The 26,768-nt window shown below is 42.9% G+C and overlaps 1 protein-coding gene across 1 annotated transcript in view; it reads right to left on the bottom strand.

Moving 5' to 3' along the window:
* The window catches only part of LOC140467040 (semaphorin-3E-like), a 313,608-nt gene that overhangs the window by 122,942 nt on the left and 163,898 nt on the right, over window positions 1–26,768 (bottom strand). Inside the window, exon 5 of the mRNA XM_072563104.1 lies at window positions 2,630–2,723. Within this exon, the coding sequence (XP_072419205.1) occupies window positions 2,630–2,723 (94 nt within the window). The remainder of the gene's footprint in view (window positions 1–2,629; window positions 2,724–26,768) is intronic.

Below are 26,768 nucleotides of genomic sequence, written 5' to 3'. Positions count from 1 at the left end.
CATGTATGAGTGAAGGCACATCGGAAGGTTCTGCAATCCCAAGGTGCCAGCACGGAATGAGAACATGTGTTAGAGAATTTGGGTTAAAATATTGTCTCATATCTCTTACTTAAGTCTCCCAGTGAGTGCACCCTACCTTACCCAGAGTTCAGGGTGATTCTTGTATCATTTATTAAAAATAATCAAAATGATTTTATAACAATTCTAGGTTATATTTATAATGTAAAATTTTCAGAATATAATTTATTGGTTATTTAGAAACCTGTTCTGTACTGAAGATGGGCAGAAGGGGAGTGAACATTTCACAGAGATTTAGGCTGTGCATGCCATTTGATCTCTGAACTTTAGGGCAGTAAGATTTGAATACTCGATCACCTGACATAATTTTATCATCATCTGGTGACAAAAAATTTAAAACATTCCAGTTTGTTGTTTTCTCTCTCGAGGAGAACAGAATGCAAATAAATTGAAAGGAAAATACAAATAAAAATGAGATGCAATGGCTTTGGAAGTCTTTGAGAGAATGGTCTTTGAGAATAGGATAAATAATGATTTACTGGAAAATTAAACATATAACAACATCTCTGTAAATATTAATCAAGTTGCCAGTGGATACATGGTGAAAGATAACCTGATCTTTGTAAATGCATATTGAATCCTTGGAGCTGACAGTGTGTAGGAGAGACACTCCTCTGAGAATATTGGACTGATGAGTAATAATGATCCTTTTAGCCAAGTGAATACTTGCTTCAACTACATTATGGCATCAGTCTCTCTGCTCTCCCTTTCTATATTACATCTTACAGGCTCCACAAATCATTTAATGTGAGAGTTATTGACATTTTAGGATATCTCTAAGGTAATATAAAAATATGTAAAAGTGAAACATAATTGTTTCATTTCCCAAGTATGTCATCCCTCACCTTGATTGCCCACTAGAATACTCCACATACATCTGGAATCATTAAAAAATGATACTAAAGAGGAAGAACTTCAGGTTTGAATAGAGAAAGGAGGAAAAGGAATGTTTCCCCTCACTTGGATTACCTTGGTGACCTGTATTTCATTTTTATTTTTGAATCGATTGGTCCTAATAGCAGAATAAATGGAAATATTGAAGTATAAGAGACATCAGTGTAGCAATAATTTCAATACTGTGATGCATGTTCAAGCCTTCTTTCATGATACAAAAGTAACTGACCATTCCAGTCACTGTCTCAGAAAGACATAGGAATCTCTGCTTTTAATTATTGATGGGCTGTCAGCATCACTGGCTGGGTCAGTGTTTGTTGCTTGTCCCTAATTGTCTTCGAGAAGGCGATAGTGTGCAGCCTTCTTCAACCCTCTCTGTCCTTTGGTGTAGGTCACAACGCAGTGTTGTCAGGACTGTTCAACAATAAATCTTCCAAAGCTTAAAATAAAACAACTATTATGAAAAAATCCAAGCTGTCGAACTGGCTTCATGACAGGGAGAATATAAACTGAGGTGAAATGTTCCCAGTTTTCAATCTGAAATAGAGAAATAAGGCTGGACTTTCAAACATTTGTGTACATTAGAACACAGATGGGGCCCCAATTCCCATCACTATTTCCATTCTGTGACCATTTTTATTCCTGAAAGATGAAGAGTATGCCTCATCTTTGGGAGTTTATTGTGGGAGTGAAAATTTCAGAATTGCTACAATTGTTGTGGAGTCGATGAAATTTACTGGAAATGTGGCACATGGCTTTTCTGGGTAGACACGAACCATACAGCGACTAACAAGCAGCCAGGCACATGCTTTACCAGTCGATCACATCACGAAAATCAAGCTCCAAGAATGTTGAATGTAAAGGAGCTCCTGAAAGGCTGGGTGCAGAGTTACAAACCAGACTGACAGTTCAGATTAGCTGCCAGTTTATGAGATTTAGTAACTTTATTTTTCTTTTAAGTTGTTTTACATTGCTTATGTGTTTATTTGGAACCAATTAAAAAGTATGTAGTCTTTAAAATCTTCTTCATTAAGAGAAGACGGGGGTGTTATCAGTTTTGGTAGTGGATGTCAACAGCTCCCCCATCCATTTAACATAGAAACACAGAAAACAAGAACAAGAATGGGCCATTCTATCCTTCAAGTTGACTCCACCATGCAATGTGACCATGGCTGATCATCCCACTCAGTATCCTATATCCCCTTTTTCCTCAGGCTCTTTCAATCCCATTACCCCCAAAGAAATGTATTTATCTCCTGCTTGGAAACACTCAGTGCTTTGGCCTTGATCACTTTCTGTGATAGAGAATTCCACAGGCTCACCACTCTGTGGGTGAAGAGACTTCTCCACATTTCAGTCTTGAATGGCCTACTCAGTATTCACAGTCTGTCACCCCTGGCTCTGGATTCCCCAGTAACCAACAATATCCTTCCTGTGTTCACTCTGCCCAGTCCTGTCAGAATTTTATCAGTTTCGATGAGATATCCATTCATTCCGCTCAACTCCAGTGACTATAGTCCTAACAATCCAACCTCTCATTATAAATCTGTCCTGCTCTCCAGGCCAAATTTATATTCTATTCCTTAGCTTACAATCAATTTGAGAACTAGAACCTTAAACATGTTCTTGCTTTTACTGTTCTTGAATATTTACTTACCAACCAAAGTGGAGGCACAAGACTTGCTCGGATCGAAGGGGCAGTTGTTTCGCCCAAACTCAACTTGCTGAGATTCCATCTTGAAGATTCTGTTCTGCACATGGAATAAGGAAAGGGAAAAATATAATCCAAGTAACAGCTGATTATAATTACAGTAATTAGCGAGATTGAATTGGTAATCTGGCAAGACTGGGGAAAATGTCACCCCTGTTTTCTCACCAAATGCCAGGAGAAACTATGGAAAAATGTCCTCTCAATGCTTGGCTTCCCACTTACTAAGATCAATCGGGAAGAAATCCTTCTGGGGTTGGGTATAATTCTGGAGTTTGTGCTACAAGGCAAACAGAAGTTTACCCCTAGATTGTCAAGTAAATTAAAGCTTGATCTGCAAGGCAAAGAGACCAGGTCCATGTTTTGGGAAAGGAGCTCAGCTTCATTGTGGAGAGCAACACTAAACTTGACACTCTGCTCTGTTGCAATGTGGGTGGGCTGACAGAATGGTAATGAATTCAAGTTTGCAAAGGATCAACTCAGTATCAATATTTCTTATATTTACAGAAGAAGCCACGGATTCAAATAACAGGACTTTGACCAAATTCTATTCCGACCAGTACAATACTTTTGCTCAGGTCCATTACTACTTGCAAAGAACATCATGAAATATTACAATCAGATCATTTGAACATCCAGAGGTTAGACTCCTGTTTTATTTAAAACCATAATAACTAAAGAAATTGAAGGACATTGCAATGTGCCTTGAGCTGCTCCTTTATTTAATACGGCCCTGGCTGATCATTGGCTTCAACTCCACTTTGCCATGCACTCCCCATGTTCTTCAATTCCCCAACTGATTAAAACTCTCTCTTTCCCAGCCTTAAGTAGATTCAGTGATGGAACATCCGCAACATTCTGGGATAGAGAATTCTAAGAGAGTCACAACACTTGAAGTGAAGCAATTTCACCTCATTTTGGTCTTAAAGAATCAGTCCCTCATTCTGAGGCTGTGGCCCTGCCATACCATCCCACAGCAGGTTAGATGCGAGAGCAGGTAGACGTGGGGTGTGGGTGGACAACTTATCAGTATCCACCCTGCTGTTCCCTTCAGGAACTTGAATGATTCAATGAGATCCTTCTCATTCTATTAAACATGATAGAGTAATCAATTTATTCAGCGCAATCAATCTGTAAATACTTCCATGAACTGGATTGTTTTATATTTATAAGCCTCATGAAAAAAAACAAAGTAACATTCTGACATTCTCTGTATAAGCATCTCACGTTACATTCTTCTCTTAGATGTAAACGTATGAATCACAGACAAAGATGACTGAAAATGATTACTGTAGACCACGTACAGATAGTATTCACTGGGAGGCTATTTTTGGTACAGCTGATCTCAGTCACTGCTGTTTCAGATTGTCCAACAAGGGTCATGGGAATAATACATTGTATTCTGTCAATGTGGGTAATGATTGACAGAGACAAAGATATATGCCCCTCACTGAATGATTTCCATTGACAGACCAAGATGCCACTGAATAAAAGAATGTGGTGTTATTTCCTGGATTAGTTTAATTGTTTTAATTTAAACATGTGCCATGCATAGGGTGGAATTGGTCATGCAACTGAAAGTTAGCGACACTAATGGTGCACAGGTTCTGCTTTCTGAAGGGAGAGATTGACAACAATCCATTTTGCCAGAGCAGCGAGGAGTGAAGCAAGGGCTGCTGGGAACGGTGAGTTTTCCCACATAAAAAGGGACTTATCTCAGGAGGCGGGCCTCCATTTTGCCAGAGCGGCGAGGAGAGAAGGAGGAGTGAAGCTGCTGGGAAGGGCTTAATTTATATTTGGGCAGTGGCTAAACCTGAGATACTGTATCTCCCTTCCGCCCCCCCGCCCCCCCCCACCTCCTCTAACCGGAAGAAAAGACCCTGTAAGGTAAGTCTTTTATTTCTTATCTTTCTTTTTCATTTATTTAAATGCATTGTTTGGTTTTAGTTAGTTGATATAAAGCTAAGCTTCCAATGGCAGGGGACCTCAGACTCATGGCATGTGCCTCTTGCTTGATGTGGGAGCTTAGGAACGTGTCTGATGTTCCTGACTCTTACACTTGCAAGAAGAGTGTCCAGCTGCTGCTCTTGTTTGACCACATGACAGCTCTGGAGCTGCGGATGGACTCACTGTGGAGCATCCACGATGCTGAGGAGGTCAGAGATAGCACGTTTAATGAACTGGTCACACCGCAGGTTAGAATTGCTGAGGGAGACAGTGAATGGGTGACCAAAAGGCAGATAAAGAGTAGGAAGGCAGTGCAGGTGTCCCCTGCGGTCATCTCCCTCCAAAACAGGTATACCGTTTTGGATACTGTTCAGGGAGATGGCTCACCAGGGGAGGGCAGCAGTTGCCAGGATCATGGCACCGTGGCGGGCACTGCTGTTCAGAAGGGCAGGAAAAAGACTCGTAGGGCCATAGTCATAGGGGATTCTACTGTGAGGGGAGTAGATAGGCCGTTCTGTGGCCGAAAACAGGACTCCCGGATGGTACGTTGTCTCCCAGGTGTTTGGGTCAGGGATATCACCGATCGGCTGCAGAGCATTCTAACAGTGGAGGGTGAACAGCCAGTTGTCTTGCTGCATATAGGCACCAACGATATAAGTAGAAAGCGCGATGAGTTCCTGAAAGAAGAATTCAGGGAGCTTGGAGAAAAGTTAAAGGGGAGGACCTCAAAGGTAGTGATCTCAGATTACTTCCAGTGCTACGTGCTAGCCAGGGTAGAAATGAAAAAATAGGCAGGATGAACACGTGGCTTGAGAGATGGTGTAGGAGGGAGGGGTTCAGATTTGTTGGACATTGGGACTGGTTCTGGGGAAAGTGGGATTATTAAAAAAGGGATGGTCTACATCTGAACCAGACTGGAACCAATGTCCTTGGGGGAGTTTTTGCTACTGCTGTTGGGGAGGTTTTAAACCAATGTGGCAGGGGGCTGGGAACCAGAAGAGAAGACAAGTAGGCAGTGAGGAGACTGGAGACTGTAAGAATTATGAAGATAACATGAATAAGGGGAAGAATAGGCAGAGAGCAGGTGAGCGCAAAAGAACTGGTGGCCTGAAATGCATCTACTTTAATGCAAGGAGTATAGTGTGTAAGGCAGATGAACTTAGGACTTGGATTGGTGTCTGAGAGTATGACATTATTGCCATCACAGAGACTTGGTTGAAGGAAGGGCATGATGATTGGCAACTAAATGTTCCAGGATATAGACATTTTCAACAGGACAGGGAGGGAAGTAATAGGGGCGAGGAGTTGCATTGCTGTTCAGGGATGATATCACGGCTGTGCTAAAGGAGGACATTATGGCGGTCTTGAGTAGTGAGGAATTATGGGTGGAGCTGAGAAATAAGAAGGGTGCAGTTACATTGCTGGGGCTGAATTACGGGCCTCCCAACAGTGAGCGTGAGGTAGAAGAACAAATAGGGAAACAGATTATGAATAGATGTAGAGGCAAGAGGGTAGTGGTGATGGGAGATTTTAATTTTCCCAACATTGACTGGGATACACTTAGCGTCAGAGGTCTGGATGGAATGGAATTTGTAAGCAGCATCCAGGAGAGTTTTCTAGAGCAGTATGTCAATAGTTCCATGAGGGAAGGGGCCATATCGGACCTGATACTGGGGAACGAGCCAGGACAACTGGTAGAGGTTACGGTGGGGGATTTCTTTGGGAACAGTGACCACAATTTTGTAAATTTTAGAATACTCATAGATATAGAAGAGAGTGGTCCTAAGGGAAGAGTACTAAACTGGGCCAAGGCCAATTATATCAAAATTAGGCAGGAGCTGGGAAATGTGGATTGGAAGCAGCTATTTGAAGGGATATCCACATTTGAGATGTGGGAGGCTTTCAAAGATAGGTTAATGGCAGTTAGGATAGGTATATCCCATTGAAAGCAAAGGATACGAAGGGCAAGATTCATGAACCATAGGTGACAGGAGAAATTGTATGACTAGCCAAGAGGAAAAGGGAAGCATACATAAGGTTGAGGCAGCTATGAACAGAACGGGCCCTGGAAGAATATTGGAAGAGTAGGACTAGTCTTAAACGAGGAATCAAGTGGGCTAAAAGGGGTCATGAAATAGCTTTAGCAAGCAGAATTAAGGAAAATCCCAAAGCATTTTATTCTTATATAAGAAGCAAGTGGGAAACGAGAGAAAAGGTTGGTCCACTAAAAGTTAATGAAGGAAGGCTGTGTGTCGAACCTGAGAGAATGGGTGAGATTCTGAATGATTTACTTTGCATCAGTGTTCACTGAGGAGAGGAACATGATGAATCTTAAGATTAGATATAGAAGTTCGATTAGTCAGAATCATGTTGGCATAAGTAAGGAAGATGGGTTGGGTATGCTAGAGATTATTAAGGTGGACAAATCCCCAGGACCGGATGGGATCTATTCCAGGTTGCTGAGGGAGGTGAGAGGGGAAATAGCTGTGGCTCTGACAGATATCTTTGTGACATCCTTAAACACAGGTGAGGTGCCGAAGGATTGGAAGGTTGTTCATGTTATCCCCCTGTACAAGAAGGGTAGGAGGGATATTCCGGGTAACTACAGACCAGTGAGCCTGACGTCAGTGGTGGGAAAGTTGCTGGAGAGGGTACTGAGGGATAGGATCTATTTATATTTGGAAAGGAATGAGCTTATCGGTGATGGTCAACATGGTTTTGTGTGGAGGAGATTGTGACTTACCAACTTGATAGAGTTCTTTGAGGAAGTGACCAAGTTGTTAGATGAAGGAAGGGCTGTTGGTGTCATATACATGATCTTTAGTAAGGCATTTGATAAGGTTCCCAATGGTAGACTAATGGAGAAAGTGAAGTCACATAGTATGCAGGGTGTTCTAGCTAGGTGGGTAAAGAACTGGTTGAGCAACTGGAGACAGAAAGTAGTAGTTGAAGGGAGTTTCTCAAAATGGAGAAAGGTGACCAGTGATGTTCCACTGGGGTCAGTATTGGGGCCACTGTTGTTTGTAATATACATAAATGATCTGGAAGAGGGCACTGTTGTATGATCAGCAAGTTTGCAGATGACACAAAGATTGGTGGAGTAGCAGAAAGCATAAGGGACTGTCAGAGAATACAGGAGGATATAGATAGACTGGAGAGTTGGGCAGAAAAGTGGCAGATGGAGTTCATTCCAAACAAATGTGAGGTGATGAATTTAGGCAAGACTAATTCTAGAGCGAATTATACAATGAATGGAAGAGCCTTGGGAAAAGTTGATGAGCAGAGAGATCTGGGAGTTCAGGTCCATTGTACCCTGAAGGTTGCTGCACAGGTGGATAGAGTGGTCAAGAAGGCATATGGCATGCTTGCCTTCATCGGACGGGGTATTGAGTATAAGAGCTGGCAAGACATGTTAAAGTTGTACAAGACTTTGGTTCGGCTGCATTTAGAATACTGTGTACAGTTCTGGGCATCACATTACCAAAAGGATGTGGATACTTTGGAGAGAGTGCAGAGAAAGTTTACGAGGATGTTGCCTGGTATGGAAGGTGCTAGCTATGAAGAGAGGTTGAGTTGGTTAGGTTTATTTTCACTAGAAAAAAGGAGATTGAGGGGGCACCTGATTGAGGTTTACAAACTCATGAAGGGTATAGACAGGGTGGATAGAGACAAGCTTTTTCCCAGGGTGAAGGATTCAATAACGAGAGGTCACGCTTTCAAGGTGAGAGTTGGAAAGTTTAAGGGGGGGTACATGCGACAAGCACTTCACACAGAGGGTGGTGGGCATTTGGAATGTGTTGCCAGCAGAGGTGGTAGAGGCAGGCACGGTAGATTCATTTAAGATGTGTCTGGATAAATGCATGAGTAGGTGGGGAGCAGAGGGATACAGATGCTTGGGAATTGGGTGACAGGTTTAGACAGTGGATTTAGATCGGCTCAGGCTTGGAGGGCCTGCTCCTGGGCTGTAAATTTTCTTTGTTCTTCTTTGTAATACTAATTCATGCGTAACCCGACACTTTCAGTGAAGGATATTCATCAAAGCCTTTTCATGATTGAGTAATCTATCATTTATGATTGATAATACTCTCCAAAGAAGAAGCAGTAATTTATTTCTGCCAAACTCAATTGGCTTGGAGAGAGCGTTCTTACTTAAAAGGAAAGATATATCTTCCACAAGTTTGTTTTCAAACAGTGCCTGGATAAATGTTTCTTTAGTCATGGGCAGAATTGAATGTTAGAAACTAGAATAAAGTTAAAATATGCACAAAGATGTTAAATTATCTCTTTAAGTCTGTAAGGAGGCCCTGACATTTGAGACTTTCCTCCAACATCTGTATAATCTTTGAGAATCCTATTCACATCAATATTTGTCATTTTACATCGATGAGGTAAATCTTGCTGCTGGTGTAATTATACATTTGGATAATATACTTTCATTAAATTCCTGTCTGCTACTTTAACCAGTTAAGACAATGGATTTAGGACCGTCATAAAAATAGCCAGGAAATCATCTATTTGGACAATTTGTATTATAGCATCATCGAAGGAACATTTCTCATGTGATTCCTTACTTTCTGAAAGGGCCAGTGATTTTTCAAAGCTAATATTTGGGCCGATTTTTCAGTTTTCTTCAGACACGATTGATCATTCATTTCATGCTTCTGACTGAAGTTGGATACAAATAGACTTATTGCCACTTACACTCATTCCTCATTACAGACGGATCCACGTCTGGTGGGGCTGGACCCAGACTGACTTGCTTTTTTTTACTAATTGACAGGTTGTTAGAGGTGAGTAGTCTTGCACTGGAGGTAAAAGATTTCCAAAACAGCACTCCCCGTGATTTTATGTTTTCTGTGGAAGGTCTGTGCTCCTTTCACAATTGATAACAGCGAGTTGGTGTATAGCACAGAATGAGGCCATTTGACCCATCATGTGTATGCCAGCGAACAAAGGTCTGACTAAACCACTCCTATTTTTTTCAGCTCTTGGCACATAGTTCTGGAGTCCATCGCAATTCAAGCGAGTGTGTAAGTACTGTTTAAATGTTATGAAAGTTTTTGATTCTACCATCCTTTCGGCCAGTATGTTCTAGACTCCACCATCTTCCGAGCGAAAACATTTCTCCTCAACTTCATACTGTCACACATTTACAGTATAGAAACAGGCCCTTTGACCCACCATATCTATGTCAACCAGCAAACACCAACCTGTACTAACAACAGCATAAGCAACAAGTGAATTGAGCTAAGAGATCCCATAACTAACAGATCAGATCTAAGCTCTGCAGTACTGCCACATCCCGTCGTGAATGGTGGTGGGTAATTAAATAACTCAATGAAGCATGAGGCTCTGTCATCCTCAATGAGAAAAGAACCCAGTACATTAGTGCATAAGATAAAGCTGAAGAATTCACTGCAGTCTTCAGTCAGTAGTGCTGAGTGGATGATCCATCTCAGGCTCCTCCAATGGTCTCCTGCATCACAGATGCCAGTCTTCAGCCTTCACTCCACGTGATATCAAGAAACAGTTGGAAGCACTGGATACTGCAAAAGCAATGGGCCCTGACAACGTTCCAGCAATAGTACTGAAGACCTATGCTCCAGAACTTGCCGGTCCCCTAGCCAGATATTGCAGTACAGTTATAACACTAGCATCTAGCTGAAAATGTGGAAAATTGTGAAGATATGCCCTGTAAATAAAAAGTAGGACAAATCCAATCTAGTCAATTGCCACTCAATCAGTCTACTCTCGATTGGTAAAGTGAAGGAAGGTGTCATCAACTGTGCTATCAAGCAGCATTTGCTCAGTAATGACTTGCTTACTGATGCCCAGTTTGGGTTCGACCAGAACCACTCAGCTCCTGACCTCATTACAGCCTTGATTCAAACATGGACAAAAGAGCTTAGTTCCGGAGGGGAGGGGAGAGTGACAACCACTGACATCAAGGTTGCATTCAACTGAGTGTGACATCAAGGAGCCCAAGCAAAACTGGAATCAATGGGAACCAAGGGGCAAACTCTCCAGTGATTGGAGTCATACCTAGCACATTGGAAGATGGTCATGGTTGTAGAGATCTGTCATCTCAGCTCCAGGACATCTATACAGGAGTTCCTCAGCAGTGTGTCCTAGGCCCAACCACCTTCAGCTGTTTCATCAATGACCTTCCCTCCAATATAAGTTCAGAAGTGGGGATGTTCAATAATGATTGTACAATGTTCAGCGCCATTCATGATTCCTCAGTGCTAAAGCAGGCCATGTTCAAATGCAACAAGATCTGGGTAGGGCTGACAAGTGGTAAGTAACATTTGTACCCCACAAATGCCAAGCAATGATAATCTTCAATAATCAGATTAGATTAGATACTAACCCTCTGAAGAGTAACCCACTCAGACCCATTCCCCTAACCTTTATTTACCCCTGATTAATGCACCTAACACTACGGGCAATTTAACATGGCCAATTTACCTAACATGCACATCTTTGGAGTGTGGGAGGAAACCAGAGCACCTGGAGAAAACCCACGCAGACATGAAGAGAATGTGCAAACTCCACACAGACAGTCGCCAGAGTCAGGGTTCGAACCCAGGTCCCTGGCACTGTGAGGCAGCAGTGCTAACCACTGACCCAGCGTGCCGCCGTATAATAAACAAACAACTGCCTTTTGACATTTAATTGTGTTACCATCACTGAATCCCCAACTATCAACACCCAGAAGGGTCTACCATTGACCAGAAACTCAACTGGACTGGCCACATAAACATAGTGACTGCAGGGTAGGTCAGAGGGTAGGTATAGTGCAACAAGTAACTCATTTCCTGACTCCCCAAAGCCTGTCCACCATCTACAACTCAGGAGGTGATTCTTCACTTACCTGGATGTGTTTATTTCCAACAACATTCAAGAAGCTTGACACCATCCAGGACAAAGCAGCCGACTTGATAAGCACCACATCCACAAACATTCACTCCCTCCACCACTGATGACAGCAGCAGCAGTGTGTACTATCTGCAAGATGCAGATCAGGAGGAAGGACAAGAATGGGAACCTGTGCATAGGGGTAGAGGATGTGGGTGAGATCTTAAATTAGTACTTTGCATCAGTATTCACTCAGGGGAAAGATATGGGGGATAGTGAGATTTATATGGGCCATGCTAATGTGTGAGGCTGTTTTAAGATAAGAAAGAAGTCATGTTGGGTCTCTTGAAGAGTATTAAGGTGAATACATACCCAAGGCCCAATGTATCTATACTAGGTTATTGGGAGAGGCAAGAGAGGGGATTGCTGGGCCCTTGACCAGGATATTTGTATCCTTGCTAGCCTTCAGAGAGGTCTCAGGGGACTGGTGAGTAGCTAAAGTTGCTCCTCAGTTCAAGAAGGGAACTAGGGATAATCCAGGAAACTATAGAGTGTGAGTATCACATCGGTGACTGGGAAGCTATTGGAGAGAATTCTTGGGCATAGGATTTGTGCACATTTAGAAAAGCATGGCTTTGTATGGAGCAGGTCATGTCTTACCAACCTCAGTGAAATTTTCAAAGAGGTGACAAGAGTGGTCGATGAGGGTAGAGCAGTGGATGTTGTCTATGTGGGCTTTAGTAAGGCTTTCAACAAAGTCCCTCATGGTAGGATCATCCAGAAGATGAAGATGCCTGGGATCCACAGTGACTTGGCTGCATGGATTCAGAATCGGCTTGCTCATAGAAGGCAGGGGGTGTTAGTGGAAGGTTGTTTATCTGTCTGGAGATCTGTGACTAGCGATGTTCCACAGGGATCCATATTGAGGCCTGTGCTGTTTGTGATTTATGTAAAGTACTTTGATGACAATATAGATGGGTGGATTCGCATATGACACAATGATCAGGGGACTTGTGGATAGTGTAGAAGGTTGTCAAAGGATATTGCAGGATGTAAATCAGTTGCAGATATGGGTGGAGAAATGGCATATGGAGGTTCATCTGGGTAAGTGTGAGGTGCTGCATTTGGGGAGATCAAAAATTAAGGGAAAGTAAACAGTTAATGGCAAGACTCTTAACATCATTAATGTACAGAGGGATTTTGGGGTTCAAGTCTATAGCTCCCTGAAAGTGGCCATGCAGGTAGATAAAGTGGTAAAGGTGGCATATGGCATGCTTACCTTTATTGCTGGGGAATTGAGCACAACAGTCAGGATGGCATTGCAGTTTTATAAGACATTGGTTAGGCTACACTTAAAGTATTGCGATCAATTCTGTTTGCTACATTACAGGATGTATGTGGAGGCTTTGGAGAGGATGTAAAAGGTTTACCAGGATGCTGCCTGGATTAGAGGGTATGAGCTATAAGGAGAGGCTAGAAAAACTCAGGTTTTTATCCAGAGTAGTGAAAACTGAGGGGAGAACTGATAGAAGTTTATAAAATTATGAGAAGCCCAGACAAGGTTAACAGTCAGAATCATTTCCCCAGGAGTTGAGACATCTAATACTAGGGGCTATGCATTTAAGTTGACAGGGGAAAGACAAAGGAGGTGTGAGGGGCAAGGTTTTTTTTTACACAGAGTGGTAGTAATCTGGAATACGTTGCCAAGGATGGTGGTGGAGGCAGATAAGGGAGTTTAAGGGACTTTCAGAAAAACACATGATTAGTGAGTTTTGAGAAGATTTGTACTTCAGGCTGAGGTTCTGGTTGTAGGTTTGCTCACAGAGCTGGAAGGTTCAGTTTCAAACGTTTCATCACCGTACTAGGTAACATCCTCAGTGAGCCTCAAACTACATTGGACAAACTAGCTACCAGGATACATGAACACCAACTGCCACAAAATGACATGACCCTCTCTCACTAGTATCCTTACGTACAGATAAGGAAGGGCACCACTTCGACTGGGACAACACATCCATTCTAGGACAAGCTAAACAGAGACATGCACGAGAATTCCTAGAAGCATGGCATTCCAACCGGAACTCTTATCAAAAAGCACATTGACTTGGACCCCATTTACCACTCCCTAAGAAAAAGAACAGGAAATGAAATCACTATAGGAAATGGCATCACCACAGAAAATGACATCATCAACCCAAAGAAACCCCAACATATAAATAGAAAGCAGGAATTATCAGTAGTGCTTCATCTGGAGGCTCCCTGAAGATGTTGCCTAGTATGGTGATGAAACATCTGACAATGAACCTTCCAGCTCAGCGAGCAAACCTACATCCAGAAACACATGATTAAGCAAGAGGGATAGAGATCATGGGCAGGCAGAAGGGATTATTTAATTTTGTGTCATGTTCAGCACAGTATTGTAGGCCAAAGGGCCCATTCCTGAGTTGTACTGTTCTATAATCTATGTAGTTGTTCAGCAAAGATCCTTAGACAGCACTTCCCAATCCATGACACTTCCATCTAGAAGGACAAGGGTTGCAGTTACACCAGAATCACAAACATGCAAGTTCCTCTCCAAGCCACTCATCATCCTGACTTGGAAATATATCACCATTCCTTCACTGTTGCTGAGTTAAATCCCAGAATTCCATCCTTAAGGGCATTGTGGGTCTACCTACAGAACATGGACTGCAGTGGTTCAAGAAGGCAGCTCACCACCACCTTTCCAAGAACGTATAGTGACTGATAATAAATGAGGGTCAGTCAGTGACCTACATGTCCCATGAATGAATGAAAAAGAAAATCCCATTTATCTCCACTTGGTCAATAGCCTACTATGCCCTGGCAGTTAAGAGCTCAACTAAATGCTTCTTAACTCAACTGTTCACCTTCTACCTTAAATTAATACCTTTGGTTGTTAACGCCCCAGCTAATGGGAAAAATGCCATCCTATCTACCCTATCTATATGTCTCTAACAGTACACACCTCTACCAGATCCCTTCTCAACCTTCGTTGCTCCAGGAAAATTACCCTAACCTCTCTAATCTTTCCTCATAGCTCAGACTATCCTGTCCAGGTAATATCCTGGTGACTCTCCTCAGCACCCTGTTCCATAGCCAGCACATCCTTCCTAAAGTGTGGTGTCCAGGCATGCACATAGTACTCCAAATAAAGGCAGGTACCTGTATGCCTTCCTAACCACCCAAAGGGGGCTTGACCTCCATTGTCAATGTTCTGCCCACCTGACTCGTCTATTGATATTCTCCTGCAATTTGTGGCGTTTCTCCTGACTTTTTACCTCCTGCTAATTTTCATGTCACCCAATAGCTTTTTGATCATCCCTTACATTTAAGTTCAAATCATTGTTGCGCACCAAAAACAGCAAGGGTCCCAGCACAAGTCCTATGGAACCTCACTGGAAACAGTTAACCATTCACTCTTATCATCCTCTGCTTCCTGCTGCTTAGCCAATTTCGGATTCAATGTATCTTTTTGCTTTGGATTCCATGGGCTGTTACTTTCTTGACCAGCTTGACACAAGGGACCATGTTAAAATCTTTGCTAAAGTTCAAGCCTTGCTGAAGGGCTGTCAAAGAAGCGTTGGTGATTTGATTAGCTTACTTACAGTGTGAAAACAGGCCCTTCAGCCCAACAAGTCCACACTGACCCTCCAAAGAGCAACCCACCCAGACCCATTAACTTACATTTACCCCTTCACCTAACACTACGGGCAATTTATCATGGCCAATTCACCTAACCTGCACATCTTTGGACTGTGGGAGGAAACCAGAGCACCCGGAGGAAATCCACCCAGGAGAATGTACAACTCCACACAGACAGTTGCCTGAGGCGGGAATTGAACCCAGGTCTCATGCGTGTGAGGCAGCAGTGCTAACCACTATGCCACCGTGCCGCCCACAATTTACTTTAAATGTTGTTACAGAATTGAAATAGTAAAATAAAATTGAATATCATGGGAATGCGGGTTTAAAGAGCCCAGAATAAGAATAAAAACGATCTTTAAAAATTCTCAAGTTATAATCATTTTTCATTGAGTCTGTTCTTACCAGGCTTCAGAACCTAAGGCTACACTGCTTCCATGCATCGGCCTCTGTTCAGGACTTGTCTCCCTTCTCGGCCTGCACTCATTCTGCTCACACTCCCAGGCTCCAGATCCAATTCACTTCTGAGACTCAGCCTGCACTCACCCTACTCCTGCTCCCCCACCAATCTGTGTTTTCTATCCTGCACCAGGCCAGTCTTGGACTCTTCTCTATTCCCTCTTGGTGGGATACTTTAAGGAGTTAAATTTGGGACAGTACGGATAGAAAAACTGCAGCATGAGGGAAAAAAAGAGAAACGAAAGGGAAAAGGAAGCTGGGGAGCAGAGGAGGTCTGGCTGAGCTTCTTACTCTGCTGCCATCTTAACCAGATGGGACTGCTGTTCAAGTGTCAAATTTCTTTCGTATTTTGGCTCTGCTATTTGTAAAGTCTGGGTAGGACCAATTCAACAATTGAGGGTCACTGAATGCTGTAGTTTCATTGTGTTGCAAATCCAGCAATCGTGAGGTTGATTTAGTTTGGTTTGCTATCCTGTATTATAACATAATTCGACTGGAGGGAGTAAATGTAAAAAGAATAATTTAAGAGTAAGTCATGGCAGGGGGGCTTGGTGTATTAGAATGTTCCTCCTGTGTGATGTGGGAGTTCAGTGACTCTTCCAATGTTCTGTGGAGAGGGAACAAGCTAATATTTCGAATAAAGATGACACCTCCTCAATGCTGTCATCTCGACTCGAACCGTTAGCTTGCTCTCTCTTCATGGATGCTGCCTGACGAGCTGTGATTTTCAGCAATTTTACTTTCAGTACAGATTCCAGCAACTGCAGTAATTTGCTCCTACATGTGTGTGACAGACATTGGACAATGATTTTATGACCAAAATAAAAATGAATGATTATTGTAATAATATAATTTCAGCAGAACACAAATAGACAAGATAATATAATTCATATCTTATGATATAAAACCCAATCTTCTTCAATCATAACTCCCACTCACACATAGACAGACAGACAGAAACAGTTCCTCAAAGGCAGTAATCCCAGGATTAGTCCCAGTGTGACATGCTAACAAGATTAGGAATAGGAAAATACACCTGATATGATCCCAGCTAATAATAATATTGATAGTCAGATCTGGCTTGATAGATCATACTTTAGTGTTTTTTTTAAAACACCAGCAATTACCAGGGTTGCAATATCCACCTTAGATATCACTTTTATTGAGTGCATTGGAATTTGACTGTCACTCATTGTGAAGGGGAAACTGGTTTCAATGGTTAAAGTATTGAGGGTTAAAATAACACAAGTTAGACTATTAAGGACAGAATTTAACAGGGTCATTGACTTTCAAGCTGCTCCATACTTTAACATTTAACATCATGGAACAGTACAGCACAATACAGGCCCTTCAGCCCTCAATGTTGTGCTGAAAATTTATCCTACTCTCAGATCAAACGAACCTACATTTTAATATCATCTGTGTGCCTATCCAAGAGTCACTTAAATGTGCCTAATGTATCTGACTCTAGTATCACTGCTGGCGGTGCATTCTTTGTGTAAAGAACCAACCTCTGACATCCCCCCTAAACCTTCCTCCAATCACCTTAAAATGATGCACCCTCGTGATAGACATTTCTGCCCTGGGGAAAGTATCTGGTTATCCACTCGATCTATGCCTCTCATCACCTTATTCAACTCTATCAAGTCACCTCTCATCCTTCTTTACTCCAATGAGAATAGCCCTAGCTCCCTCAACCTTTCTTCATAAGACATATCTGCCAGTCCAGGCAGCATCCTGGTAAATCTCCTCTGCACCTTCTCTAAAGCTTCCACATCCTTCCTATAATGAGGCGACTAGAACTGAACACAATACTCCAAGTGTGGTCTAACCAGGGCTCCATAGAGCTGCAGTATAACCTCATGGCTCTTAAACTCAATCCCCCTGTTAATGAAAAACAATACACGATACACCTTCTCAACAACCCTATCAACGTTGGTGACAACTTTGAGGGATCTATGAACATGGACCCCAAGATTCCTCTGTTCCTTCACACTGCCAAGAATCCTGTCTTTGACCCTGTAATCTGCATTCAGATTCAACCTTCCAAAATAAATCATTTCACACTTTCCCAGGTTGAACTCCGTCTGCCACTTATCAGCCCAGCTCTGTATCTTGTCAATGTCCTGTTGTAACCTGCAACAGCTCTCACCACTATCCACAACTCCACCAACCTTCATGTCATCAGCAAACATACTAACCCACCTTTCCACTTCCTTATCCAAGTTATTTATAAAAATCACAAAGAGCAGAGGTCCCAGAACCGATCCCTGCAGAACACCAGTGATTACCGAGCTCCAGTTTGAATATCATTCACAATGTATTCCAAACATTGATTTATCATTCAGTCTCATTGTAACTCAGGTTACTGAGGTTTCCTGAAGAATGAAAAGGACGGATGAAGGTTTCAAATGTTTCAAATCTTACAACCTTAAAAGAATTTTTGCTTATTTGAATTCCTCAACCATAGAGTAAGTTTCCATTTAAATTATCCTGAGAAACATAATCTTCATATTGATTAAATAGTTATAGCAACAATGGGTATGTAAAGTAAAATGAACTGTTTCAGCCAGCACAAACATTATCTTGATAAACAAAACTAGCATTTGGAATACTATTCCTGAAAATAAGTTTCAGACTTGTTTGAAAAGGCAACTTAAGCAAAGGGAATAAATCATTTATGATTTCTCCCCAGTACCAGCTTCTTTTCATTACAAACTGAAACATAAATCAGAAAAATCCATTTTTTTTTTAGCCAATACGGTGTTCAGTGGCTTTGCAAGTTTGAAAGATTTCTCAGCATTACCTACTGGACAGACTTTGAAAGTGTCTCCCTTGAAGGGAACATGGATTACAGAATTGGGTCTTTGAATTTCCAATTGTTAACTCAAAAATGTTCCAGAATTCTCACCCAAAAGTTTGGCTTTCTCTGTAGCTGAATAATCCTTAAAGAATTTGCTTTCACATAAACCTTAATAAATGACAAACAGTTCCGCAAAGGGTCACTCGACACAAGACATCAACTCTTATTTATCTCTGCTTTTATTGGTCAGTGCATTGAGTATAGGAGTTGGGAGGTCATGTTTTGGCCACTTTTGGACTACTGTGTGCAATTATGATCTCCCTGCTACAGGAAGGATGTTGTGAAACATTTAAAAGGCATCTAGATGGGTAAGTAAATAGGAAGGTGTTAGAAGGATATGGGCCAAATGCTGACAAATGGGACTAGATTTATTTAGTATATCTGGTCAGCCTGGAAGAGTTGGACTGAAAGGTCTGTTTCCAAGCTGCACAACTCCATTACTCTATGCTGTCAGAGCTGCTGAGACTTTCTAGCAATTTCTGCTTTTGTTTTAAACAGTTTGCATATTGACTTACATCATACAAACAGAAGCAGCTGAATTTGAGCTGATATAATTTTTACAGCTTCTGTGGTTTGTCTCCAGGAATGCCCCTAGTGTAAGGTTGGAGTTATATGTAAATGGAAGAAAGTCATCTTCAGGAAGATTTCAGTTTGTCCTGAATTAATCCAATGGGTATCACACTTCCTTAGGGAGAGTATGCTTATTTATGTTCATCATCATGGGATCTCAATTCATGTCGCAGCTAAGAATGTAACAAAGATTATTTACGGGCCATAAAACAAAGGAGGAGAAGTAGGCCATTCAGCCCATCGAGTCTGTTCTGTTTCGTGCTTCAGATCAATATGTTGACATGGCTATTGAAGATTAATTTTGAAAATCATACAATCTTACAGCATAGAATGGAGCTTCTTTTGTGTGTCCATTCTTTGATAGAACAAATGATTTAGGCTCACTTGCTCGCTTCTTCTGTCATTGCTCTGCAATTGCTTTCCTTTTAGATATTTACCCAAATCTATTTTGAAAGTTCCTATCGAATCTGTTTCACAAACCCATTCTCCTGTCTTCTCCCAATAACCTTTGATCTCCTTTCTGATCATGAACCTCTACCTCTGTCTTAAACACTTTCAGTAAGTTGGCCTCTACAGCCCTCTGCAGCAATGAGTTTCACAGATACACCACTCTCTGGCTGAAGACATTCCTCCTCACCTCAGTTCTTAAGGGTTATCCGTTCAGTCGGAGGCTGTGCCCTCAGGTCCTGGTCTCTCCGACTAATGGAAACATCTCCACTTTCACTCTGTCCACACCTGTCAATATTCTGTATGTTTCAGTTCAATCCCCCTTCATCCTTCTAAACTCCAACTTGTACAGATCCAGAGTCCTCCACTGCTCCTCATATGAGGAGCCCTTTTTCCTTTGGATCATTCTTGCACCCCTGGAACCCTTCCAACTCCAGCACGTCCTTCCTTAGATATGGGACCCAAAATTGCTCATAATATTCCAAATGTGGTCTGACCAGAGCCTTATATAGCCTCAGCAGTATATCTCTGCTTTTGTATTCTAGTCCTCTAGAAATGAATGCAACATTGCATTTGCCTTCCTAATTGCCAAATGAACCTGAATTCTAACGTTAAGATAATTCTGAACTAGAATTCTCAAGTTCCTTTCTCCTCCCGACTTCTGAAACCTTTCCCCATTTAGAAAATCATCTACACCTCTATTCCTCTTCCCAAAGTATATAACCTCACACTTTCCCTGTATTCTGTCACTTCTTTGCCCACTCTCTTAGCCTGTCCAGGTCTTCTGCAGTCTCCCCATTTCTGGAACATTGCCTGTCTCTGTATGTATCATTGTGTCCTCTGCAAACTGAGCAACAATGCCCTCTGTTCCTTTGTCCAGATCATTAATGTATAATGTGAATAGTTGTGGTCCCAACACTGACCCCTGCAGAATTTCACTAGTCACTGGCTGTCTTCCTGTAAAAGACCCCTTTAACCCCGCTCTCTGCCTTCTGTCAGTCAGCCAATACCTTGCCTTTACACAATGGGCTCTAATTTTATTTCAAGTTAAGAGCATGGTGCTGGAAAAGTACAGCAGGTCACGCAGCATCCGAGGAGCAAGAGTGGATGTTTCAAACAAAGGCCCTTCATCAGGAATCCTCATTTTATTTAGCAGTCTCCTACAGGGCACCTTGTCAAAGACCTTGTGGAAATCCATATAGATCACATCCAATGGCTGTCCTTTGTCTAACTTGCTCATTACCCCTCAAAGAATTTGAACAGAATTTGGACGGGTTGCACCTGAACCAGAAGGGCACCAATATCCTGGGGGGTAGGTTTGCTAGCACTCTTCGGGGGGGTTTAAACTAATTTGGCAGGGGGATGGGATCCGGACTTGTAGTCCAGCAAGTAAGCTAGCTGTGTGTCAGGATGTCCAAGACTGTAGGGAGGCTGTGGAGAAGGTAGCACTGACAGGGACTACTTGCGGACACAGAGATGGGCTCAAGTGCGTATACTTCAATGCAAGGAGTATCAGAAATAAGGTGGGTGAACTTAAGGCGTGGATCGGTACCTGGGACTACGATGTTGTGGCCATCACGGAAACATGGATAGATGAGGGACAGGAATGGCTGTTGGAGGTTCCTGATTACAGATGTTTCAGTAAGATTAGGGAGGGTGGTAAAAAAGGAGGGGGGGTGGCATTGCTAATTAGAAATGGTATAACGGCTGCAGAAAGGAAGTTTGAGGGGGATCTGCCTCTGGAGGTAGTATGGGCTGAAGTCAGAAATAGGAAAGGTGCAGTCACCTTGTTGGGTGTTTATTATAGGCCCCCCAATAGCAGCAGAGATGTGGAGAAACAGATTGGGAAACAGATTTTGGAAAGGTGCAGAAGCCACAGGGTCGTAGTCATGGGCGACTTCAACTTCCCAAATATTGATTGGAAGCTCTTTCGATCAAGTAGATTGGATGGGGCGGTGTTTGTGCAGTGTGTCCAGGAAGCTTTTCTAACGCAGTATGTAGATTGTCCAACCAGAGGGGAGGCCATATTGGATTTGGTACTCGGTAATGAACCGGGACAAGTGGTGGGCTTGTTGGTGGGTGAACATTTTGGTGATGGTGACCACAATTCTGTGACTTTCACCTTGGTTATGGAGAGAGATAGGTGCGCACAACAAGGTAGATTTTACAATTGGGAGAAGGGAAATTACGATGCTGTAAGACAGGATTTGAGGAGCATACGTTGGGAGCATAGGCTGTTAGGGAAGGATGTGGTGGAAATGTGGGACTTTTTCAAGGAGCAGATACGACGTGTCCTTGATATGTATGTACCGATCAGGCAGGAAAGAAATGGTCGTGTGAGGGAGCCTTGGTTGACGAGGGAGGTTGAATGTCTAGTAAAGAGGAAGAAGGAGGCTTACATAAGGTTGAGGAAACAAGGTTCAGACAGAGCAGTGGAGGGATACAGGATAGCCAGAAGGGACCTGAAGAAAGGGATTAGGAGAGCTAAGAGAGGGCATGAAAAATCCCTGGCGGATAGGATCAAGGATAACCCCAAGGCATTCTATGCATATGTGAGAAACCTGAGAATGACGAGAACGAGGGTAGGTCCGATCAAGGACAGTGGTGGGAGACTGTGTATTGAGTCGGAAGAGATAGGAGAGGTCTTGAACAAGTACTTCTCTTCAGTATTTACGAACGAGAGGGACCGTATTGTTGAAGAGGAGAGTGTGAAACGGACTGATAAGCTAGAAGAGATACCTGTTAGGAAGGAAGATGTGTTGGACATTTTGAACAACTTGAGGATAGACAAGTCCCCCGGGCCTGACGGGATATATCCTAGGATTATGTGGGAAGCAAGAGAGGAAATTGCAGTACCGTTGGCAATGATCTTCTCGTCTTCACTGGCAACTGGGGTGGTACCAGGGGACTGGAGAGTAGCGAATGTTGTGCCCCTGTTCAAAAAAGGGAATAGGGATAACCCCGGGAATTACAGGCCAGTTAGTCTTACTTCTGTGGCAGGCAAAGTAATGGAAAGGGTACTGAAGGATAGGATTTACGAGTATCTGGAAAGACACTGCTTGATTAGGGACAGCCAGCACGGATTTGTGAAGGGTAGGTCTTGCCTTACAAGTCTTATTGAATTCTTCGAGGAGGTGACCAAGCATGTGGATGAGGGTAGAGCAGTGGATGTAGTGTACATGGATTTTAGTAAGGCATTTGATAAGGTTCCCCATGGTAGGCTTATGCGGAAAGTCAGGAGGCATGGGATAGAGGGAAATTTGGCCAATTGGATAGAAAACTGGCTAACCGGTCGAAGTCAGAGAGTGGTGGTAGATGGTAAATATTCAGCCTGGAGTCCAGTTACAAGTGGAGTTCCGCAGGGATCAGTTCTGGGTCCTCTGCTGTTTGTAATTTTTATTAATGACTTAGAGGAGGGAGTCGAAGGGTGGGTCAGTAAATTTGCAGATGATACAAAGATAGGTGGAGTTGTGGACAGTGAGGAGGGCTGTTGTCGGCTGCAGAGGGACTTAGATAGGATGCAGAGCTGGGCTGAGGAGTGGCAGATGGAGTTCAACCCTGCCAAGTGTGAGGTTGTCCATTTTGGAAGAACAAATAAGAATGCGGAATACAGGGTTAATGGTAGGGTTCTTGGTCAGGTGGAGGAACAGAGGGATCTTGGGGTCTATGTACATAGATCGTTGAAGGTTGCCACTCAGGTGGATAGAGTTTGTAAGAAGGCCTATGGAGTATTATCGTTCATTAGCAGAGGGATTGAATTCAAGAGTCGTGAGGTGATGTTGCAGCTGTACAGGACTTTGGTTAGGCCACATTTGGAGTACTGTGTGCAGTTCTGGTCGCCTCACTTTAGGAAAGATGTGGAAGCTTTGGAGAGGGTGCAGAGAAGATTTACCAGGATGTTGCCTGGAATGGAGAGTAGGTCGTACGAGGATAGGTTGAGAGTTCTCGGCCTTTTCTCTTTGGAACGGCGAAGGATGAGGGGTGACTTGATAGAGGTTTATAAGATGATCAGCGGAATAGATAGAGTAGACAGTCAGAAACTTTTTCCCCGGGTACAACAGAGTGTTACAAGGGGACATAAATTTAAGGTGAAGGGTGGAAGGTATAGGGGAGATGTCAGGGGTGGGTTCTTTACCCAGAGAGTGGTGGGGGCATGGAATGCGCTGCCCGAGGGAGTGGTAGAGTCAGATTCATTGGCGACCTTTAAGCGGCATTTGGATAGGTACATGGATGGGTGCTTAATTTAGGATAGAAGTTCGGCACAACATCGTGGGCCGAAGGGCCTGTTCTGTGCTGTATTGTTCTATGTTCTATGTTCTGGAATTGTCAGGCATGACCGCCATTTTATGAAGCCATGGTGACTCAGCCCTACTTTAACATGCACTTCCAAGTACTCCATAATCTCATCCTTAATAATGAACTCTAACACCTTACCAACGATGGAGGTTAGGCTATCCAGCCTAAAGTTACCTATCTTCTACCTCCCTCCCTTCTCAAACAGAGCTGTTACATTATCCAATTTTTAGCTCTCTAGGTCCCTCCCTGACTCCAGTGATTCTTGAAAGGTCACCACCAATGCCGCTCACAATCTCTTAACCTCGCTCCTTTTGGGGCTGTTCTCCATCTGATCCAGGTGATTTGTCCACTTTCAGACCTGTCAGCTTCCCAAGCAACTTCCCCTTAGTGATGGTCACTACATCCACCTCTGCCCCCCTGACCCTTTTGAAGTTCTGGTATCCTTTTGGTGTCTTCCACCGTGAAGACTGATACAAAGTACCTATTCAGTTCCTCTGCCATTTCTTTGTTCCCCTTTACTATTTCTCCATCCTCATTTTTCAGCAGTACAATGTTCACTCCTGTTTTTCTCATACCTTTTACATATCTAGAAAAAAAAAGACTCTTGCTGGCTTTTTTTATGTAACTAATTAGATTACCCTCATATTTCATCCCCTCACCCACATATTGCTTTTTCAGTTACTGTCTGCTGGTTTTTAAAGGCTTCCCAATCCTGATTCCCCACTAATTCTCACCCACATTGTATGCTTTTTCTTTTGCTTTCATGCTTCCTATGTCAGTTATGGTTATCTCATCCTCCCCTTAGTACGTTTCTTCTTCCTTGGCATCTGCTGTGTCTCCTGAATTATCCCCAGAAACTCTGACCATTGCTGCTCCTCTGACTTCCCTGCTATTTTCAAAGTAATTATCAAAAAACAATTCTATCCTCTGCTTAAACTGGCATATGCTATCATAGTAATTATTGCTATTTATAGACAGTTATTCATAGGTATTGACAACAGTACAGGAAACAAAATTTAATAAGAAATAGGAAAGCTCTATGTTTGCTCTACACAGCCTCACTTGAAAATTGAGGGATTGATTATTAAGAACATGACACTCTCAAACATCCATTCCAGAAGTGTTAAGTTTTTTTCCCCCAGAATATTTATTCAATTTGACACATACTTTTTGATCACAATCAAAGTGCTTCCAGGAAAATAATTGATATGATATCCAGCCTAATAGTTTTGCAAGTCACTGTCAGCTATAGATTTAATATACAGTCCTTTAACACAGAAATATTTAATTGAGATTAACACCTTTCATTGAAGAGGAATCCAGCTTCCAAACAGAGTGCTTGGCTCATGAATCCTTGCTAACTTTAAATGAACACATCTGTACATGACAAACATTCACAAACCTGACCCCCTTATCCCCTTTCACAAAAAAAAAGCAGAAATAAAATAGCACTGGAGAAACTCAGCAGGGTCTGGCTCCATCTGTTCAGTTACTGTTACAAATCCAATAAAAGTCTTCTTCAGAACCAAAAGGAGCTGGAAATTGGTGTTTCTTAATGATGTTACAGAAGAGGAGGGGTTGCAAGTGGAACAAATGGTGAAGGCACCCAGAACAGTAGACAAAGGGAGTACTTGGGGATAAAGGAGAGTTGGATTGTTAATGGTAGGTTTGAATTGATGAAAATAGAGTGAAAATGTAGTTTCTTTGAAGGGTTGGAATAGGCGAGGTGCACAGCAAGACCCAAGTCCATGATAATGGACTCCATCACATTCTCCCAGTTTCTCCACCTCCATTACATCAGTTTTGATGATGCCACCTTCCACCGAGTGGGGGGTGGGGGGCTGGACGTGGGGGGGGGGGGGGGGAGGGGTTGGTGGGGGGGGGTGTGTGGGGGAGGGGGTGTGTGGAGCTTAGGAATGTCTACCTTTGTCCTGAACCAAGGGTTCCCCATCAAAATGGTCAATAGGACTTTCAGCCATGCCTGACCCATTTCCCACACTTTTTGCCCTCACCCCTTTCCTCTCCTCCTCCAACAACAAAGGGATTCCTCAGTCCTCACTTTCCATCTCACCAGCCTCCATAGCTAATGGATCATAATGCTGCTATTTCTGCCACCTCCAGCAGGATATCACCTCTAGACATATATTCCCCTCCCCTCTCTTGTCAGCCTTCCACAGAGACCCTTCCTTCAGAGACATCCTGGGCCACTCCCTACACCACACCCACCCCAACCCTACACCTTGTCCTGTGACCGCAGAAGGTATAACACCTATATACTGTCAACAGGGGTGGTACCAGGAGACTGGAGAGTAGCGAATGTTGTGCCCCTGTTCAAAAAAGGGAATAGGGATAACCCCAGGAATTACAGGCCAGTTAGTCTTACTTCTGTGGTAGGCAAAGTAATGGAAAGGGTACTGAGGGATAGAATTTATGAGTATCTGGACAGACACTGCTTGATTAGGGACAGCCAGCACGGATTTGTGAAGGGTAGGTCTTGCCTTACAAGTCTTATTGAATTCTTCGAGGACGTGACTAAGCATGTGGATGAGGGTAGAGCAGTGGATGTAGTGTACATAGATTTTAGTAAGGCCTTTGATAAGGTTCCCCATGGTAGGCTTATGCGGAAAGTCAGGAGGCATGGGATAGAGGGAAATTTGGCCAATTGGATAGAAAACTGGCTAACCGGTCGAAGTCAGAGACTGGTGGTAGATGGTAAATATTCAGCCTGGAGCCCAGTTACAAGTGGAGTTCCGCAGGGATCAGTTCTGGGTCCTCTGCTGTTTGTAATTTTCATTAATGACTTGGATGAGGGAGTCGAAGGGTGGGTCAGTAAATTCGCAGATGATATGAAGACAGGTGGAGTTGTGGACAGTGAGGAGGGCATTTGTTGTTTGCAAAGGGACTTAGATATGATGCAGAGCTGGGCTGAGGAGTGGCAGATGGAGTTCAACTCTGCCAAGTGTGAGGTTGTCCATTTTGGAAGAG

Source organism: Chiloscyllium punctatum, chromosome 44 (genome assembly GCF_047496795.1).
Source record: "Chiloscyllium punctatum isolate Juve2018m chromosome 44, sChiPun1.3, whole genome shotgun sequence".
Lineage (NCBI taxonomy): Eukaryota > Metazoa > Chordata > Chondrichthyes > Orectolobiformes > Hemiscylliidae > Chiloscyllium > Chiloscyllium punctatum.
Note: the sequence above shows the minus strand (reverse complement) of the source record. Positions and strands in the feature narration are given on the sequence as shown.